The 21283-nt window shown below is 46.9% G+C and overlaps 1 protein-coding gene across 1 annotated transcript in view; it reads right to left on the bottom strand.

Annotated features, from left to right (window-relative positions):
* The window catches only part of LOC141134083 (transmembrane 4 L6 family member 5-like), a 57669-nt gene extending 36661 nt beyond the window's left edge, over positions 1–21008 (bottom strand). Inside the window, exon 1 of the mRNA XM_073623670.1 lies at positions 20826–21008. Coding sequence (XP_073479771.1) covers positions 20826–21008 — 183 coding nt within the window. The remainder of the gene's footprint in view (positions 1–20825) is intronic.
* Positions 21009–21283: the final 275 nt, after the last annotated feature.

Here is a 21283-nt window from a genome sequence, read left to right as displayed (position 1 = left end):
CCATCATCCGAAAATGGAGAGATTATGGCACAACTGCAAACCTACCAACACATGGCCGTCCACCTAAACTGGCAAGGAGAGCATTAATCAGGGAAGCATCCAAGAGGTCCATGGTAACTCTGGAGGAGCTGCTGAGATCCACAGCTCCACAGGACAACTATTAGTCGTGTTCTCCACAAATCTGGCTTTTATGGAAAAAAGCCATCCTTGAAAGAAAGTCATAAGAAGTCCCATTTGCAGTTTGCGAGAAGCCATGTGGAGGACACAGCAAACATGTGGAAGAAGGTGCTCTGGTCAGATGAGACCAAAAATGTAACTTTTTGGCCTAAAAGCACAATGCTATGCGTGGCGGAAAACTAACACTGCACATCACCCTGAACACACCATCCCCACCGTGAAACATGGTTGTGAGGATGCTTTTCTTTAGCAGGGACAGGGAAGCTGGTCAGAGTTGATGGGAAGATGGATGGAGCCAAATACAGGGCAATCTTAGAAGAAAACCTGTTGGAGTCTGCAAAAGACCTGAGACTGGAGCAGAGGTCCACTTTCCAGCAGGACAACGACCCTAAACCCCTAAACATACAGCCAGAGCTATAATGGAATGGTTTAGATCAAAGCATACTCATGTGTTAGAATGGCCCAGTCAAAGTCCAGACCTAAATCCAATTGAGAATCTGTAACAAGACTTGAAAATTGTTGTTAACAGACACTCTCCATCCAATCTGACAGAGCTTGAGCTATTTTGCTAAAAAGAATGGGCAAAAATGTCACTCTAGATGTGTAAAGCTGGTAGTGACATCCCCAAAAAGACTTGCAGCTGTAATTGCAGCAAAAGGTGGTTCTACAAAGTATTGATTTAGGGGGCTGAATACAAATGCATGTCACACTTTTCACATATTTATTTGTGAAAAATTTGGAACTCACTATCATTTTCCTTCCACTCCACAATTATGTACCACTTTGTGTTGGTCTATCACATAAAATCCCAATAAATTACATTTACGTTTTTTTGTTGTAACATGACAAAATGTGGAATATTTCAAGGGGTAGGAATACTTTTTCAGGGCACCGTATATCGGAATGATAATTTAATTTTTTTCCATTTTAAATAGTATTTTGCATTAATAAACTGAAGGGATCCATCTTACATTAATACCCCCTCCATAAATTTCCCAAACACATGGTGACTTCTGATGTCAGCTTAGTCCCAGGCTCCTTAGATGGCTCTGTGCTCCATCCCGAATGGCGTCACATGTGATGCAGATGATGGAGAGGGGGATGAGGGTGCAGCTAATGCATTCGACACACTTGCCCGTGCACACGGTGAGAGGTGGTGAGCACTGATGGAGAAGTCAGTGTGTTGGTGCAGACAGGATGGCCTTGTCCCTTTCATGTCCCTGACCACCCTTATCACAAGATGAGACCAGCCTTGTAGATAGCAGTCACGGAGTTTGGACCGACTCTCTGCAAGATAGAGAATGAGATTCTCCGAGATATAGGTACTGATACCATATCTCCTGATGGAATTATATAATATGTAGGATGACAGCAGAGAGGTAATTCCTTTTCATGAATATTTGTGTCAAAGTAAAGGGAACCTGAACAGAAGAAATATGAATAGTTACCTTCTTTTCTGAATTACTATAGTTCCTTGGCTGTCACAACTATCCATACACAAAAAAAAACCTCCCTAATCCTAAAAGTAAAACCCACAGGTAGGGTGAAAAAGCAGTTAAGCAATGGAAAAGAAGGCCTTAACATATGCAGTGCTGTCACACCGCAATACCACAACCAGGTGATTAAAAACAATGTCACTGAACGTCTGATAGTATATGTGTCATACCTTTCCAGTGCAGACAATGGCCACATATACAGGTGCATCTCAAAAAATTTGAATATCATCAAAAAGTTGATTGATTTCAGTAATTCAATTTAAAAAGTGAAACTCATGTATTATATAGATTTAGTACACACATAGTGGATATTTCAAACATTTCTTTCTTTTAATTTTGATGATTATGGCTTAAAGCTAGGGAAAACCCAAAACTCAGTATCTCAGAAAATTAGAATATTACATAAGACCAATAAAAAAAGGATTTTTAATACAGAAATGTTGGCTTACTGAAAAGTATGTCCATGTACAGTATAGTATGCATTTAATACTTTGGCCTCCTTTTGCATGAATTACTGCATCAATGCGGCGTGGCCAGGGGCGTAACTAGAAATAGCAGGGCCCCATAGCAAAATGTTGTATAGGGCCCCCCTGCAAACAGCCCCCCCCCCCACAGCTGCCCTAGTGTCAATGCAGTGTGACCTGTGCCACATACAGCGTGACCTGTGCCCAATGCAGCGTGACCTGTGCCCAATGCAGCGTGACCTGTGCCCAATACAGCGTGACCTGTGCCCAATACAGCGTGACCTGTGCCCAATGCAGCGTGACCTGTGCCCAATACAGCGTGACCTGTGCCCAATACAGCGTGACCTGTGCCCAATACAGCCTGGTCTGCCTGTGCCCCATACAGCCCCACCTATGCAGAGGAAGAGGCAAGCCACCCGGATCAGCAGAGAGCGGGATTGCCCGCTGTAATAGCTTTCATTTGAATTTCCTGTCTTCCCGGGGCTCATCGTCACATAGCCCCACCTCATGGCCCAACGCCTTTGATAACGTCACATGTCCCGCATTGGATCGGCGTTCTGTCTATCAAAGGCACCGGGCCAAGAGGTGGAGCTATGTGACGTGAGCCCCGGGAACACTGGAAGTTCTAATGAAAGCTCTTACATCAGGCAATTCAGCTCTCTGCTGATGCGGACAGCTCGCCTCTTCCTTTCCTCTCTCTTCCCCTGGCTGGGAGACTGTGCCGGCAGTGCTCTTATCCTCACTGGGCCCCACTCGGCTGTGGGCCCCATAGCGCCCGCATGGGTCGCTGTGGTGGTAGTTACGCCCCTGGGCATGGCATGGAGTTGATCAGCCTGTGGCACTGCTGAGGTGTTATGGAAGCCCAGGTTGCTTTCATAGCGGCCTTCAGCTAGTCTGCATTGTTGGGTATGGTGTCTCATCTTCCTCTTGACAATACCCCACAGATTCTCTATGAAGTTTAGGTCAGGCGAGTTTGCTGGCTGATCAAGCACAGTGACACCATGATCATTAAACCAAATATTGGTATATTTGGCAGTGTGGGCAGGTGCCAAGTCCTGCTGGGAAATGAAACCACCATCTCCATAAAGCTTGTCAGCAGAGGGAAGCATGGAGTGCTCTAGAATTTCCTGGTAGAGGGCTGCGCTGACTTTGGACTTGATAATACACAGTGGACTAACACCAGCAGATGACATGGCTCCCCAAATCATCACCGACTGTGGAAACTTCACACTGGACCTCATGCAACTTGGATTCTGTGCCTCTCCACTCTTCCTCCAGACTCAGGGACCTTGATTTCCAAATGAAATGCAAAATTTACTTTCATCTGAAAAGAGGACTTTGGACCACTGAGCAACAGTACAGTCCTTTTTCTCCTTAGCCCAGTTAAGATGCTTCTGATGTTGTCTCTAGTTCAGGAGTGGCTTGACACAAGGAATGCGACAGTTGTAGCCCATGTCTTGGATAAGTCTGTGTGTGGTGGCTCTTGAAGCACTGACACCAGCTGTAGTTCACCCCTTGTGAATCTCCCCTCAAGGCTGTGGTTATGCCTGTTGCTTGTGCACCTTTTTCTACCACACTTTTTCCTTCCACTCAACTTCCATTAATATTCTTGGATGCCGCACTCTGTGGACAACCAGCTTCTTTAGCAATGACCTTTTGTGACTTACCCTCCTTGTGGAGGGTGTCAATGACTGTTTTCTGGACAACTGTCAAGTCAACAGTCTTCCCCATGATTGTGTAACCTGCTGAACCAGACTGAGAGACCATTTAAAGGCTCAGGAAACCTTTACAGGTGTTTTGAGTTAGCTGATTGGAGTGTGACACCATGACTACATTATTGACCTTTTTCATAATATTCCAATTTTCTGAGATAATACATTTTGGGTTTTCACTAGCTGTAAGCCATAATCAGCAAAATTAAAAAAAAAGAAATGCTTGAAATATATCATGCTGTGTGTAATAAATCTATATAACATATGAGTTTCACTTTTTGAATTGAATTACTGAAATAAATTAACTTTTTAATGATATTCAGATTTTTTGAGATGTACCTGTAGATAATCAGAATTTAATAAAGCTGGAACCTATGACACATAGAAGCCCCAGAGCCCTATAGCTACTTCACCAATTTGGTGATATGGATCATGCCGTTTCCTTGGGAGCGTTATTGATAGTAAAATCTATATTAGCTCAGGGATCATGATCTCCATATTGTTGTTATCACAGAGCTAGGCAACACACTGCGGAAAGTACAGGGATCAATCTGTTGTATTGATAGGGGTTTTCTGACTCATGTTGGCACATTGCTACTGCATAGATACAGACAATGTCAGTACTTTTGAGAGAGGTTTTGGGGGGTTTATCCTAGGCAAGATTACCTCTAATTACCTTATTTTAATCTCCTTTCCATGACAGGGTCAGACCTTACAGATATTCTTGTTACTATTCTTGTTACAGCATTCAGTTTTTGACGTGCATGCTCCTGAAGAGTGGATGAATCCACAAATGCATAGAGCTATTATATGCCATGTTTTTATGCCATCTATATGTTTTACCTATTTAATGATCACTTGTAACATGTGATTTGTATTATTAGTGGTCAATTGTCATTGCTGTATGTTCATCCACTGAATGAAATATATTGGTGTTCTTGGTGTACTCATGATTACCCTCATGCAATTTTTCACTGATTTCCAATAAACTTAAATGTTTTACACCTGCCTGCTTCATTCAAAGTCCCAACCCCCAGTCCTCATGTTTGTTTCTGTTGTATTGATGTTATTACAGTTTGCAGTTGCAAATGGTTCAATTGCTATGTGCGGTATAACCACTAACATGCCTTTGGAGAGCGTGATGAACTCTAATTCAGATAACTCCAATATTGTGAACGGAATGTAGGTTAGGATAATTGGAAGGTGATTTGTTTGTTGCAATCAAAGTCCAGACCCTGCATGCATCCATACATCTACCAACCACAGGCATCAGCAATATCCTGCAGCAGGATACAATAGCCTCCCCAAGTCTCCCTGGTTCAACCCAGATAATACAGTCCATATAGGGATCGGGCTATATGGCTCACTAGTTAAAGTTAATTGCCAGTCCACATGCTGCAAGCAGGTGTTACCACACCAGTATGGAAGATTCCTGATCCTTCAGTGGCTGCTACATAGAATTCAGCTGTCAGCCGGTAATATTTCCTGGAAGACTTCATCTATGGCAAACGGCAACTTTTAAATTGTTTTAATAAACTATTAAATGATTTTACACTATTGGAGCATCTTTTTCCCTATATGCATGGGTCCATTGGTGTGGCTGGTTTTGAGATAAGGGGAGGAAGTCAAAGTTCCATAGAGGGGCATACAACATCTCACCAATGGTTATGACCATTGCTCGTTTGACCTTTCTAGAGATAGAAGGTCAATGGGATCTTATAAGCGCACTTATTATCAGAAGTGGTGGTATTTACAAAAGAAGCTTTCATCACTTGAGGTGTTTTAAAGGAACTTTTAAAGAAGCTTTCTTTAATATCTTTCACCTTTTCACATGGACTTTATTATATTGCATTTTTCACCTAAACATTTTTGTATTTAGCACAGCTTTGTTAGTTTACACAGCCAGTAATATTCGCTGGTCTCCTGCTCCAGCTCCAAATTCTGTCAAGCCAGCCCTCCAGTCACTGTGACCTGTCTCGGGAGCTGTCACTGCAGTTCCGTTATGTTCCCGCCATCTATTTGAGAGCCAAGGAGTCATGGATCTGAGACGTCACGTGACGTATCTGTGATGTCAACGCGTTTCACTTACATACAAGCGTAGCTTCACCAGGATGATGTACATCTAGCCACTGCTTCCTTATATCATGAGATTCAAATGGTAGAGACGTCCATTGCTGTTCTCCTAAAGTTACACTGCAATTCCCACATGAAAAGCATATGCACAAAGTCCCCATACATTGTGTCCCGGAGAAACACTATGAATCTCCTTAGTCCCTTATGGGTTATTTAGAATCGGAGGTAACAGCTTTCTATATACCAAGACGTTGCTGAAGGATTTTAGTTTAATACATATTAAAAATTCCAATGATCAAAATCATCTTTACCTATCTAAGGCTAGGGTATATAAATAGACCGGGAGAGATAATACTGTGCCATATATTATCTAATCCTCAAGGAACACCTGGAGATTCATCTCGTTGTTCAAGCCACAGGGGACAAGTGACTTAAGTTTATATATCCACCATTTCTCTTTTCTTAGCAGAACCCTATTGAAGTCTCCCCTCCTGGGTGATAGTTTAAGTGCAAAGATACCTTTAATTTTCATACCGTCCAACTTGCCCCATGTATCATTTGACCATGTTTAGCTAAGGGCTTTTCGGGGTTCTTTTCTTTAATTCCTCTCATGTGCTCTCCCACCCACATTCAAAGCTGTCTTCGTTTTTCATTTTGATTTAAATGTTCTATAAAAGAATGTAGTGTATCTATATCGCCTTTCCACTGTAGGGGCACATCATCAATGTACCTTAACCAGGTGTGAACATGGTGAAGTGTAAACATCAAATTCCTCCCATAATCCAAAATGAAGGCACACGTAGGCTGGAGCCCACAGTGCACCCATGAATGTTCCTCTAATTTGCTGGTAGTATTTGCTGGAGAATTAAAAAAAAAAATGCAAAGCAAACTCCAGAAGTTCCAACAGTAGCTCATTTTGTGAACCCCATACCCTGACAATGGCAGTCCAAAAAAAAAAATCGAACCGCTTGTAATCCACAGTGGTGTGGAATTATTATTATTATTTCTTATTTCAAGTACTTGTATAGCGCTGTCAATTTACGCAGTGCTTTACATATACATTGTACATTCACATCAGTCCCTACCCTCAAGGAGCTTACAACCTAAGGTCCCTAACTCACATCTATACACACACTAGGGCCAATTTAGACAGGATCCGATTAACCTACCAGCATGTCTTTGGAGTGATGGAATTGATGTATAGAGTGATTCCACATCGATTCCAACCAACCACTGGTCTCCCTCTATTTTCAAATTATCAATTTTTACGGGTGTCTTGTACATAGAATTTTAATTGGACCACCATGTCCTTCAGCAAGAGATCCAAGTACCTGCCTATCCTCTCTAGGGGGCCCTTTACCGCTGACACTATGAGTCTCCACGGTGGATTTTTTGCACATTTACGTATCTTTGGTATTATATAAAATGTGGGTACATGATAGTCAGTCACTTTCAAATAGTCATATTTACGTTTGGTTAGTAGCCCTGCTTCTCTTGCCAAACTTAGTCTCTCATTAAGATGTTAAACCTGTATTGGGAAAGGATTTTGATCTAATTGTCTACAGGTGGTACTATCACAGCTGTATTTTCACTTTCTTTTCATAATTTACTTTGTTCGCTCTTGTCTTTCCTCGTGAGTGAGATTTTCCTGATCTTTGAAATTCCATTCAATGGTTTTTAAATCCATTTCAAGAAACAGGCTTAGCCATTTATTTTTTTCTTAAAGCGGAGTTCCACCCAAAAGTAGAACTTCCCCTTATTTGCTTCCTCCCCCCCTCCAGTGCCACATTTGAGATCTTTCTGGGGGAGGGTGGAACGAGGACCTGTTTTTGACAGGTCCCTCTTCCCCACTTCCGGGGATGGTAGCGCCGTCTCTCGGAAGTTTTGCCCCTCCTCCTCCTCCTTCCGCCACCAGGCCAATTAGAAAGCGCAGCGCGCTTTGCGTATGCGCAGTAGGGAGCTGCCCGTGAAGCTGAAAAGCTTCACTGCCGGTTTCCCTTAGTGGCGATGGTGGCAGGCAGCACCCGACAACCTATCCGAAGATGGGCTGGGGTTCCGACATCGTGGGCTCCCTGGACAGGTAAGGCCTCATGTACACTACTGCTGGTAAACGGATGTTTAGGAGCAGTTGGGCACTTTTTTTCAACTGCTCCTGAACTCTCCTCTATGTTATCTTATCAGTACATGTACACAGGGTCGTTTATAGGCAGTTGAGTTTAGAGGCTTTTTTTGGAACGCAAAAAAATGGGTTCAGAAGCTGAGTTTACAGGCATTTTAAGCGCCAAACGCTTCTAAATGCGGCAACTCGTGTTTAGCTGTGTTTCGTTTACAGGCATTTTTTATTTTTGAATATTTAAATGTATATATATATATATATATATATATCTATATCTATATCTATATCTATATAGATATATATTTTCAATGCTTCTAAGCGCAAATGCGGCAAAATGCCACTAGACGCGCCATGTAAACGATGCAAAACGGGCGTTTTAAACGTGGGTTACTATCTGTCAATTTAAATCGTTCAGGAGAGGTTGTAAAAACGTTCCGTGTACATGAAGCCTTAGCGTCCCTATATTAAAAGTCAGCAGCTACAGTATTTTTATCACCTATCTGTTGATCTTCTATCCTTTTTGATCGTAAAATGATCTTAAAAAGACTTTCCGTAAAAACGAGGGTTATGTCCTTATAGACGGTAAATTCATCCATCTTGTTCGTTGGTGAAAAGGACATCCACCTTTGTAATAAAATATGTCTAGGTGCCAATGGAAATCCAATTTCCGAGGTTTATAACTTTATTTTCTAGGGTTTCTTCTACACTCTGTATATCGATTTCTTTTGATTCCATGCTCTTGTTTTCCTGCCTGTGGTTCCCTTGTTCTTTGTTTTTCCCTTTTCCAATGCTGTTGTTCCTATTGTGTATTCTTGGGGGCCCTCTGGCCCCTCTTGTTCTAAAAAAGTCACAGATTTTTTTACCTATTTCCTCATCTGTGGCGCTTGGGGTTCTGTCACCACCTGAGCATGATGTCGATCGTGGTCCCCGTCTCCTAGACCTATTACGTCCCCTACGAATGGTTAGGTCAAAGATATCCTGTCTCCCAATCATTTAAATCCCTTCTTAATTTTGACTGGTGAATTTTAGATTTTGCTGTTTTTGTTCTAATTCCTTTTTAAATTATTCATTATATTTCTGAAAGTCCTCCGTGTCTTTGAATGGTTCTAAGCCTTGAGTACTCTCTTCAGTCTGCTTAATTAACTCGTGCACCTGGATTTTTTCTTCCTCTACTATCAATCCCATGGTTTATATACAAAGTTTTCCATTTGTTTAAAAATCTTCCATTATGGAGATGTTCAGCAGGGACAACTTTGTCACGGAGGCCCCTTGGCATAATTCTGTGTTCTATATAGGTCCCTAGAAAGGACGCGTCCCACTTTCTATTCAAATGTTTATTGAATTTTTTTTATGCTCTTCAAATTGTTCATGGATTTCTTCCTCATTCATCAAGGATTTCCCGGTCTATCTCATCACCCAGGGTAAAAGCCCTTACACTCCTACACAATAAATGGGGGATTATGGTGAGGAAAACACTGCAGAATGTCTATTAAATTTACCCTCAGAATGGATTATTGAAATCCTGGCAATTACAGTATCAAAAGAAAAATCAAAGCAAGAGGGAATTTACAAGTATCAGCCTGTTTATGCCTTTGTTTTTTCTTTTGATACTGTCACAAATATCCAGTAGCTTCAAGTTACTATCTTGAAACAAATATGCAGGTTAGGAATAGGTATACGATTAGAATTTGTCTGGTGATGATTTCACCATCCTGAATGGGCATATTTGCATTGGGCGAAATTTGGCTCTTACCTATAATGCATTGTGCAATCTTTAACTCTGGTCAGCATGTATCAAGGTGTGTACTTTTCACTTCTCACTACTAGATGTCCCCACCTGTTCTTAGTTCCTTAATTGGAATGATTGTCAAGAGAAGAACTTTTGTTCTGTGTTCTAGGGAGAAGTCAGGCATGGCACCAATATGTCCTCTGCCTTGATGTTGATAGTTGTTAAAGTTGATTCTGGAAGAAAGTGAGGCCCGGAATGAAACTGACTAGAAGGAGGGGTAGTGGAGGGCCGGGCATGACAGTGTGTCTAATGGAGACACTGAAAGGGTTAAAAGTGCAGGAAAAGGTTTATGGGAGAAAGGGGAGGCCCAAAAGTTAAGTTGGTAGCAAAAGGGGGAGTGGTGATATTTAAGGGGGGGGGAGGAGTAGAGAGGTCAGTGTGAGAGAAAAAGTTTAACAGAGGAGGCAGTTTTTTCACTACTGCTCCTCCATAATGGCCGCCGTAGAAGAAATTTTGGAGAAGCTAAGAAGGGCGGCAGCACAGAAAGGACCGGAATGGCTGAGACAGCAAGTAGGGGACATTGGAGGAGAAGAACCGTGCGGATCGGCGGCGGGTGAGGTGTCCGGCCGCGCGCGGAGGTCTCGGCCTCCGGCGCGTTTTTCACCAGGGCCTGCATCCAGGCCTGTTCGGAGGATGGGAAGCCCGGGGGATGTGCGGTCGGCCCCCCCGGTGAAGCGGAGACAGGAAAAAGCAGCCCCTGCGCGGTCTACACGCCGCCGGCCGAATTCGGGGGGCGGGGCCACGGGCCGTTATGGCGCCGGTTCCCTGCCTGGGGAGCGCAGCAGAAGGGACAGTCCGTCCATGTCGCACAGAGGAAATCCAGAGGGGTCGGTGGAGAGGATCAGGCAGCCGAGCAGAGCCCTGGGAGAGGGCCCCAGTCAGTTGGTGCGGAATCGGAGTGGGCGGAGCCTAACGGAGGAGCGTGTGGCCGGAGGAAGTGGCGAAAACGGACGGGAGAAGAGCAGCAGCATGAATACCGAGCAGGGAAGAGGAAAGAACAAGACTGTCGGGAGACAAGCGGACAGGTCAGGTCAGCGACGCCTGTCTGTCAGCAGCAATGCTTCTAGAGGAAGGACGGCCCCACCGCTATCCCACACCACGGCCTCGGGGGCTTCACCACCCAGGGGGCTTACCAGTCAAGAGAGTGGAGAGCGGGATGACCGGTCGGAAGGGGAGCTGTCGGACGAAGAGGAGCCGGAAGTGCCAGCGAGGGCGAACACCGTGACGGCTGTGGGGAGTGTGCCTGGTCAGCCTGGTAAGTCGATCTCGTCAGTATTGTTGTCTGGTGCAGTTCAGGATTTATTAGGGGGGGTTACAGGGGGTACGGTAGCACAAGGGGATCGGGGGACGCAGTCGGGGGGGGATCGGCCGGAACGGCAGCTGGCGGGGATCACTCCTGCCAGTGCGGGGTCCGGCCAGCAACTGACAGAATTTTTGCAGGGCCTGCGGACCCTAATGGGGAGATTGGAAGGGGGTCACGGGCAACCTCCCCAGGTGGCCCCATGGACAGCACCAGTGATGGAGTCCGGGGGGGGGAGCAATGGGGCTGAGAGGGTAGGAGTGCCCCCGGTAATATCGCCTCCTGGACAATCTGGGGTGGGAGGTCAGGTGGTTGAGGCAGTGAAAGCAGGGTCCACGGCGCAGGCGGAAAGGTCCGACGTGGTCAGGTTGGCGGATGCTGCGAGGTGCGAGGTTTACGTCTGCTTCGAGGGCCCCTTAGGAGCACATCTGAAGCAGGAGGTTAGGGAAAAAATTCAAAAGGGTGAGTATGTGGAAATTTTTTCTCTGCTGCCATTGGAAAAATTTAATTTGGACAGGGTAAAACCCGATTCTTCCAAGAAGGAGGATGAGGAAAAAAGGAGGTACCGGCTGATACCACGTACATTTGTGAACTGGCTGCAGGCGTTTGCCATTATGGCGAGCGTAATTGGCGAGAAGAGCCCCGAGCATTGCTCGGCGTTATTCTGTTACATGGACGCTATTGGAGAAGCACATAGGGTATATGGGGGTTCTGCTTGGCTGAGATATGACGAGCAGTTCAGACAGCGGATGGCGGTTCGCCCGTCCCTGCGTTGGGACCATAAGGATATTAGCTTATGGATGAGGCTTATGTCATCGGCGAAGGCCCCGTCTCAGCCGTTTCATGGGGGGGCCGGGGGGGCGAATTCCTCAGGACCCTCGGCCGGAAAGAAGTGGGGTGTGTGCTGGCAGTATAACGAAGGCGCCTGTAAATTTGGGGGGACCTGTAAGTTCAGACACGAGTGCTCGGGGTGTGGGGGAGCCCACCCGTTGTCGAGATGTTTTAAACGGGGAAAGCGTGCCAGTGACGCTGCGCAAAAGAGGGAGGACGCCGGTGAGAGTGGAAAGAATGCTCCCCTTTCTCGGTAAGTATCCAGATCAGGGAGCGGCTCGGTTTTTGGAGTTGGGTTTTACGGAGGGATTTAGGATTCCGTGCTCATTGGAGATTGTTCCTCCTACGGCACGGAATCTCAAATCAGCAGTACAGCATCCAGAGATAGTTGGGAAAAAATTGCAGAAAGAAGTGGCGTTAGGACGCATGGGAGGGCCGTTCGCCTACAAACCTTGGCCGGACTTAGTGGTCTCACCTTTGGGGGTGGTGCCCAAGAAGGAACATAACAAGTTCCGATTGATACACCACTTATCTTTCCCAAAAGGAGGTTCCGTCAATGATTTCATTGACCCGGAAGAGTGTACAGTGTCTTATACTTCATTTGATGCGGCGGTTAAGTGGGTGAGGCGCTACGGCCAGGGGGCTCTTATGGCAAAAGCTGACGTAGAATCGGCTTTTCGTTTGTTGCCGGTACATCCGGAGAGTTTTCGGCTGTTGGGATGTCACTGGCAAGAACAGTTTTACGTTGACAAATGTTTGCCCATGGGTTGTTCTATATCTTGTGCCATGTTTGAGGCGTTCAGCTCCTTTTTAGAATGGGTGGTTAGGGATGTCGCTGGCCTAGACTCAGTAATACACTATTTGGACGATTTTCTGTGTATAGGCCCCCCTGCCTCCGCTGTGTGTGCGATTTTGCTTTCCACGTTGCAGCACATCGCGGGCAGGTTTGGAGTGCCTTTGGCGGCGGAAAAGACCGAAGGCCCCACGACAGAAATTAGTTTTTTAGGCATAGTTATAGATTCGATAGCTATGGAATGCCGATTGCCCAGGGGTAAGTTACTGGAACTGCAGAAGGAAATTCGGGATATCCACGGGTTGAAGAAGGTGCAACTGAGAGCTCTTCAGTCGTTGTTGGGTAAGTTGAATTTCGCTTGCAGAATTATCCCAATGGGGAGGGTTTTTTGCCGACGGTTGTCGGCGGCTACAGCAGGAGTAAAACGGCCAACTCATTTCATTCGATTAAAGAGGGAACATAGGGACGATTTGAAAGTTTGGTATAATTTCTTAACTTCATACAACGGGAGGGCGGTGTGGATGTCTGGACCGGTGAGCAATTTCGATGTGGAATTGGTTACCGATGCAGCGGGCTCAACCGGTTTTGGGGCTTATTTTCAGGGGAGATGGAGTGCGGAGCCCTGGCCACAGTCGTGGGAGAGGGCTGGGTTCCTCGGCAATCTGGTCCTGCTGGAATTGTTTCCAGTGGTGTTAGCATTGGAGTTATGGGGTGAGGCATGCAGAAATTTGAAGCTGAGGATCAACTGCGACAACATGGGTGTAGTGCAGGTGGTTAACCGCATGTCAGCGTCTTCGCAGCCGGTCATTCGGCTGTTGCGACAGCTGGTGTTTAGGTGTTTGAGTCTGAACATTTTTATCTATGCGGTTCACATTCCAGGGGTGGATAATGCACTGGCTGACTCCTTGTCTCGTTTTCAGTGGGACAAGTTCAGGGAGCTGGCGCCGGAGGCAGACAAGGAAGGAGTTCCTTGCCCGGTTTGGATGTGGGAGTTGCCTTTGGAGTCGCCGCGGGATGGATCAGGCAGTCAGTAAGTGATTCCACTTGGACGGCCTACAGCAAGGTATGGAAGGAGTGGTCGATGCTGGTGCAGGAGGCTGGTGTGGGGATGGGGGCGTCAGACGGCAGGTTACTGGTGTTGTATTTAGTAGCCAGGAATATGGAAAAGGGGTGTGCAGCGTCTTCAATTGACCGAAAATTGGCAGGATTGTCCTTTTTGTTTAAATTAATGGGGGGTGAGGATTGGTCCAAGGATTTTTGGGTTCGACAGGCTTTAAAAGGCTATAGGAAGCAATATAAAAAACGAGATGCGAGACGGCCGGTCACTTTTTCGAACCTGGTTTCCATATGTGACATGTTGAGGTTTATCTGTTCGTCGCATTATGAAATCAGATTGTTCACGGCAGCGTTCTCACTGGCTTTTTATGGGGCTTTTCGTGTAGGGGAATTGGTCAGCCCGTCAAAAACAGGTTGGGGGCGGGTTGTTGGATCAAGATGTACGATTGAAGGCGGATAGGGTATGCCTACGTTTGAGGAGGTCCAAAACTGACCAGCAAGGTAAAGGGGTGGAGGTGTCCCTGTTTGAGTTGCCCGGGTCCAAGGTATGCCCAGTTGAGGCGGTAAGGGCATTTAGGTCATGCAGGTGTAAGGGGGAGGGGCCGTTCCTAAAGCATGAGGATGGGTCTTATCTGTCTCGTTTTCAATTTATAACGATCTTTCGAAAATGTTTAACAAAGGCGGGTTTAGTGGGGTCGGACTATGCTTCACATTCCTTCCGCATAGGGGCAGCTACAGAAGCCGCCAGATGCGGGTTGGATGAGGCGGCGGTGCGCAGACTCGGGAGGTGGGAGTCTAGGAGATTTCGGTCTTATGTAAGACCTAATTTGGTGATGGAATAAATTAATGCATATTAGCATACGGTTGTTTCAAGGGGTGGGTGTTACCTTTGTAGTTGGTTTAGTGAGTCAGTTTTAGAATCAGTGGGTGCCGCTATCTTGTGTCTTGCTTGCATTACAGATGGAAACCCTGTGCGCCTTGTTTGGATCGTGGGTCACTCCTATGTTTGCTGGGGGGCCAGGAGAGGTGACGTGCGTCCGGACGGCAGACAGCTGGGGATTTCCAGAAAGGAGGCGTATATACGCTGGTTGGGTAGACCAGGAATGCTATGGGGTAGAGTTTTGGGAGAAGTGGAGAGGTATGTGAGGTTGGACAGGCCCCCTGACGTTTTAGTGATTCACGCGGGAGGGAATGATTTAGGTGTCCGGTCGGTCAGGGATCTGATGGCGGACATCAAAGCAGATTTTATGCAGTTGCGGGAAAAATTTCCAGCTACCCTTTTAGTTTGGTCTGACATAGTTGCCAGAACAAATTGGCGTTGGGCTAGATCAGTGGCGAGCATAAATAAAACGCGCATCAGGATTAATAAAGTGATTGGGCGTTTCGTCAGACAGCAGGGTGGGATCGTGATTCGTCATCGAGAGTTGGAGACGAATGTGGGTTTATACCTTAGGAGAGATGGGGTTCATCTCTCTGACGTGGGGATTGATTTATGGTCCCTGGGTTTACAGGAAGGGATACAGCAGGCTCTGAGGGTGTGGAGGTGCCCTCAAACGTAAGGGGTTACGCTTTCGGGCTGTGGCGGTAGTTTTCTTCTGGTGGTCTTTGACGGGGGCGGTAAAACTGATGGATTTAAAGGGGTGGGGGGATCATCATTAGCATGTTCCCCTCCGGTGTATTCCTGAACGTTGGAGGGAATACTGGTTTTTGGTGGAGCTGCGGGAAAACGGTTGTCTCCGAGCGGCTACAGCTGGAGGCCTATTAGTTGGAAAAGTCCCGCAGTGCGTGGTTTATACATGGTTGTTTATACATGGTTATACATGGTTATATATATAGTTATATATATATATATATATATATATGGTGGAAAGGGGGGTCACCGTCAGAGACCATCAGACTGGGGTTAACTGTTTACGTTATTAATATGTCATTGTTTGTGTTATTGGTTATTTATCGGTTATTTATTGGAGTGATTTATTTTGGAGTTGTTTTATAATAAAAGGGCTGTTGTGGCCATGTTACTCCAAAATAAAATGTGTGGTCTCATCATTTTAAGGTGGGGTTTTGGTTAAGAGGTGGAGTATAAAAGGGGATTATGGTAAGGTAAGGAAGGTAACATTTGGACTACACTAGTCATGACTCCACAATGACTCTGAACCTTTCTGCACACTTTTTTCCAATCTACTCTGACCCTCACTGCACCCTCTTTTCCAACCCACTCTGTACCTCTCTACACTCTCTTTTCCACCCCATTGTGAACCTCCCTGAACCCTTATTCTACCCCACTCTGAACCTCCCTGCACCCTCCTTTTGCACCCCCCTATCCACCTCACTCTGAATCTCCCTGCATCCTCCCATCCTCCCCACTCCGAACCTTTCTGCACCCTCCTTTCCACCTTACTCTGAACCTCCCTGGCACCCTCCTTTCCATCCCACTTTTAACCTCCCGAACTCTTAACTCCACCCCACTCTGAACCTCCCCTCACCCTTCACTCAGTGGTGTACGGTACCCTCCACGTGTGCAATGTTTGCTGGCACAAAAATCCCAAGGGTGATTGTGCAGTGTGTGAGAGCACATTTGGCCCTATGTGACATATGGGGAAATGCTGCTTTGGAGTCTGGACTGCAGCCATCATGGGTGTCTGCAAAGGGGGGGTAAGCGACCCCCCCCCGGGAAATCATCAAGGGTCCGCTGCGGCCGCCGCCACTGGCTTTTTTCTGACTTTGCTGACGTGACTGCTGGCTGCTGCTCTAATCCGATGCGATGGCTCTGCTCGGCCACTTGGCTCCAGCCTCCAGTGAGTCACATGCAGTGCAGCCTGTCAATATAGATCCGGCCGGTGCCGCTCACTCAAGTGGACTGAGGACTGGCACTGACTGGAGTAGTGCACAGCGCTTACGGAGTACTGAAGGAGGAGATTCGATTTAGGAAGCAAGGAGGACTCATCGCTGCTTACTGCCTAGGCCGCCTTCATCATCACAGGAAAAAATACTGAAGTCAAGTGGCACACTGGACTGGCATGCTGCATGCCTTCCGCAGTGACCCATGAGTGAAGAACCTCAGCCAGCCACGTGACAACTTAGGAGGAGCATTGCATATTGGAAAGTTGGAAGTGGAAGCTAATGCATTTCCCGGAAAGATCATATCCTGTCCTGTATACAGCTATATATACACCTACCTTCCTTCCTGTATATAGAGACCTTCCTCCATCATCACTGACTGCAGATATTCATCATCTTTCCTGTATATATAGCTGTATACAGGACAGATGATGTATATCTGCAGTCAGGGATGATGGAGGAAGGTCTCTATATACAGGAAGGAAGGTGGGTGTATATATAGCTGTATACACCCATCTTCCTTCCTGTATATAGAGACCTTCCTCCATTACTGACTGCAGGTATACATCATCATCTGTCCTGTATAAAGCTATATATACACACCCTGTATAGACTAACACCATCCACCCCCTCTATATACACATACTGTACACTCTCCATACTGTACAGGCCACATTTGACGGGCACAGTGAGGCTGCAATTGATGGGCACAATGAGGCCGCATTTGATGGGCACAGTGAGGCCGCATATGATGGGCACAGTGAAGTCGCATTTGATGGGCGCAGTGAGGTTGAAATTGATGGGCACAGTGAAGCCGCATTTGATGGGCACAGTGAGGCCGCATATGATGGGCACAGTGAGGCCGCATATGATGGGCACAGTGAGGCCGCATATGATGGGCACAGTGAAGTCGCATTTGATGGGTGCAGTGAGGTTGAAATTGATGGGCACAGTGAGGCCGCATATGATGGGCACAGTGAGGCTGCATATGATGAGCACAGTGAAGTCGCATTTGATGGGCGCAGTGAGGTTGAAATTGATGGGCACAGTGAAGCCGCATTTGATGGGCACAGTGAGGCCGCATATGATGGGCACAGTGAGGCTGCATATGATGGGCACAGTGAAGTCGCATTTGATGGGCGCAGTGAGGTTGAAATTGATGGGCACAGTGAAGCCGCATTTGATGGGCACAGTGAGGCCGCATTTGATGGGCACAGTGAGCTTGCATATGATGGGCACAGTGAGCCTGCATATGATGGGCACAGTGAGCCTGCAGATGATGAAGATTCTACATGTGTTTTTTTATAATTCAGTTGTAGTGCCTTGATCATGTGGGTATGAACAATGTGGTGCATTCAATAGTGTCAATAGTGAAAAACAGATTTGAAATTGCTAATCAGACAATGGCAGATTGATCCTTCTATTAAGCTTTTGCATTAGGTTTCTCAAACCTTTGCATGTCTGCGCTTTATGTGATAATGACTAAGCCCCTCCCCTTCATGACATTGTTAGAAAGGGGCGGAGCATTAATGACCCTAAAATGATGCCCCCCCTGGAAAAAGTTCTGCAGACACCCATGGCAGCCATGCCTGTCACTTGCAGCTGCAGCAGCTCTGAGACCCATCCTCCTTTTCATCTGTGAATGTGTATGCTGGGGGCTCATGTGGATGTAGTAGATGTAGCAGCGAGAAGTGTGATAGCTAGGGGGTGGCATCTGCAGTAGCGTCACTAGGGTTGGTGTCACCTGGTGTGGTAAAACATGGTGTCACACCCCCCCCTTGTCTAGGCTGCCCAGCACAATGCAGGCAGTGCACGGTCACAGGCGCACCCAAACCAGCCCCTGTAAATGATAGTATAGGGTGGTATAGTAGCAGGTTAGGGTAGTATAGGGTGGTTAAGTGGCAGGTTGGGGTGGTATAGGGCAGGTTGAGGTGGAATATGGCAGGTTAGGGTGGTACAGGGCAGGTTAAGGCGGTATAGGGCATGTTGGGGTGGTATAGGGCAAGTTAGGGTGGCATAGGGCAGGTTGGGGTGGTATGGGGCAAGTTAGGGTGGCATAGGGCAGGTTGGAGTGGCACAGGGCAGGTTGGGGTGGTATAGGGCAAGTTAGGGTGGCACAGGGCAAGTTGGGGTGGTATAGGGCAGGTTAGGGTGGTACAGGCAAATTAGGGTGGCACAGGGCAGGTTGGGGTGTGGTTTACCACAGGTTGGAGTGGTACAGGGCATCTTACAACTGTGGGAGGAGTGGAGGCGGCAGCCACACCCCAGCTCCACCCACCAACTCCGGCTCACTTGGGGATATTAACCTGACTGAGGAGTGTTACAGGAAGCCTCCCCCGCACGGCTGAGTGCCCTGCTCACACCGTGCCACTGCAAGCAATATAGTACAATGTATAGCAGCGGCCCCAGTGTCACCCCTCTGGCGGGTGTCACCCGGTGCGGGCTCCCCCCCCTGCACCCCCATAGCAATGCCACTGGGCATCTGCAGGGTTTTTCCTTTCAAACCCTGCCCTAAATTCTGCATTTAACATTCCACTTTAGCTTCCTAGCGTCTTCTAGGGGGAAGTCAGGCATGGCACCAGTTTGTCCTCTGCCATGGCCTCTGGGTGCCATTTTGGGAAGCCTGTGTATGATTGGACACAGTTCTCTCAAGAGTTGGGTGGCCATCTTTGAGGGCGAGGGGTCTTATACAGCCCCTGCTGTGGCCAGGTGATGAGCCCTGCAGTGTGGGGAATGCAGTTAGGGATAAATATTTGCTTGTGATGGGGAGTGATAGGCTGAGCCTAGGCATGGGTTCCTGAGGAGAAGGGAAAGTCTAGGGCCATCCAGGACACCTCCTGTTTGTATCCATTGATGGGAAGAAGGAACTTCTCTGCATGTAAACAGCATACCAGTCTGGGGCGAGCCTGCACACTGGTAGGACAGTGCAGCATCCCTTAATCAGCCACAAGCAAACCTGCAAGCCTCCAGCATCCTACTGAATGTAAACCCTGTATGCCCTCTGCACTACTGAAACTGCTTTATATTTGATGTGGATAAGTGCCTAGTTGCTAGCACTAGGATGCAGTCACTAATCAGCTGATAATTTCCATGCAGTTTAGTTGATTTTTCGCCATGGCTCAAATTTCAATTCAATTCCGCTAATTCGCTCACCCATGTCATTATGGACCTTGCTTTGTGCAGCGGTCCAAATCATTTGGTGGAGGAGGGATTATGGTGTGGGGTTGTTTTTCAGGGGTTGGGTTTGACCCCTTAGTTCCAGTGAAGGAAACTCTTAAGGCGTCAGCATACCAAGACATTTTGGACAATTTCAGGCTCCCAACTTTTTGGGAACAGTTTGGGGATGGCCCCTTCCTGTTCCAACATGACTTTGCACCAGTGCACAAAGCAAGGTCCATAAAGACATGGACGAGTGAGTATGGGGTGGAGGAACTTGACTGGCCTGCACAGAGTCCTGACCTCAACCCGATAGAACACTTTTGGGATGAATTAGAGCGGAGACTGCGGGCCAGGCCTTCTCGTTCAACATCGTTGCCTGACCTCACAAATGCGCTTCTGGAAGAATGGTCAAACACTCCAATAGACACACTCCTAAACCTTGTGGACAGCCTTCCCAGAAGAGTGGAAGCTTTTATAGCTACAAAGGGTGGGCCAACTCAACATTGAACCCTACGGACTAAGACTGGGATGCTATAAAAGTTCATGTGTGTGTAAAGGCAGGCGTCACAATACTTTTGGCCAGCCTTCCCAGAAGAGCTGAAGCTGTTATTTTCAGAGCAGAGAAGATGTTTTGTTCCCCAACCATATAGCTGGTTATTTATATTTACCACTGCATAGAGATACACTATATTGCCAAAAGTATTGCCTTTACACGCACATGAAATTAACGGCATCCCAGTCTTGGTCCGTAGGGTTCAATATTGAGTTGGCCCACCCTTTGCAGCTGTAACAGCTTCAACTCTTCGGGGAAGACTGTCCACAAGATTTAGGAGTGTGTCTATGGGAATGTTATAGTACGGCCCCGGTGTCACCCCTCTGGCGGGTGTCACCCGGTGCAGGCCCCCCCCCCCCGCACCCCCATAGCATAGCCACTGCATACATAGGAATGAATATATATATATTTTTTTTCCATTTTAAATAGTATTTTGCATTAGTAAACTGAAGAGATCCATCTTACATTAATGCCGCCTCCTAAAATCCCCAAACACGTGGTGACTTCTGATGTCAGCTTAGTCCCGACTTCCTTAGACGGCTCTGTGCTCCATCCCGGGAAAAACAGCATGGCGTTACATGTGATGCAGATGATGGCGAGGGGGATGAGGGTGCATCCAATGCATTTGGCACACTTGCCCGTGCACATGGTGAGAGGTGGTGAGCACTGATGGAGAAGTCCCTGGCCACCCTTATAAAGTGCAGTCACAAGAAGAGACCAGCCTCCCAGATTGCTCGCAGTCACGGCATGGGAACATGGAGTTTGGACTGACTCTCTGCAAGATAGAGATGAGATTCTCCAAGTTATAGGTGCTGATACCATATCTCCTGATGGAGTTATATGATATGTAGGATGACAGCAGAGAGGTAATTCTATTTCATGGATATTTGTCTCAAAGTAAAGGGAACCTGAACAGAAGACAT

Source organism: Aquarana catesbeiana, linkage group LG03, assembly GCF_042186555.1.
Source record: "Aquarana catesbeiana isolate 2022-GZ linkage group LG03, ASM4218655v1, whole genome shotgun sequence".
NCBI classification, from domain to species: domain Eukaryota; kingdom Metazoa; phylum Chordata; class Amphibia; order Anura; family Ranidae; genus Aquarana; species Aquarana catesbeiana.
Note: the sequence above shows the minus strand (reverse complement) of the source record. Positions and strands in the feature narration are given on the sequence as shown.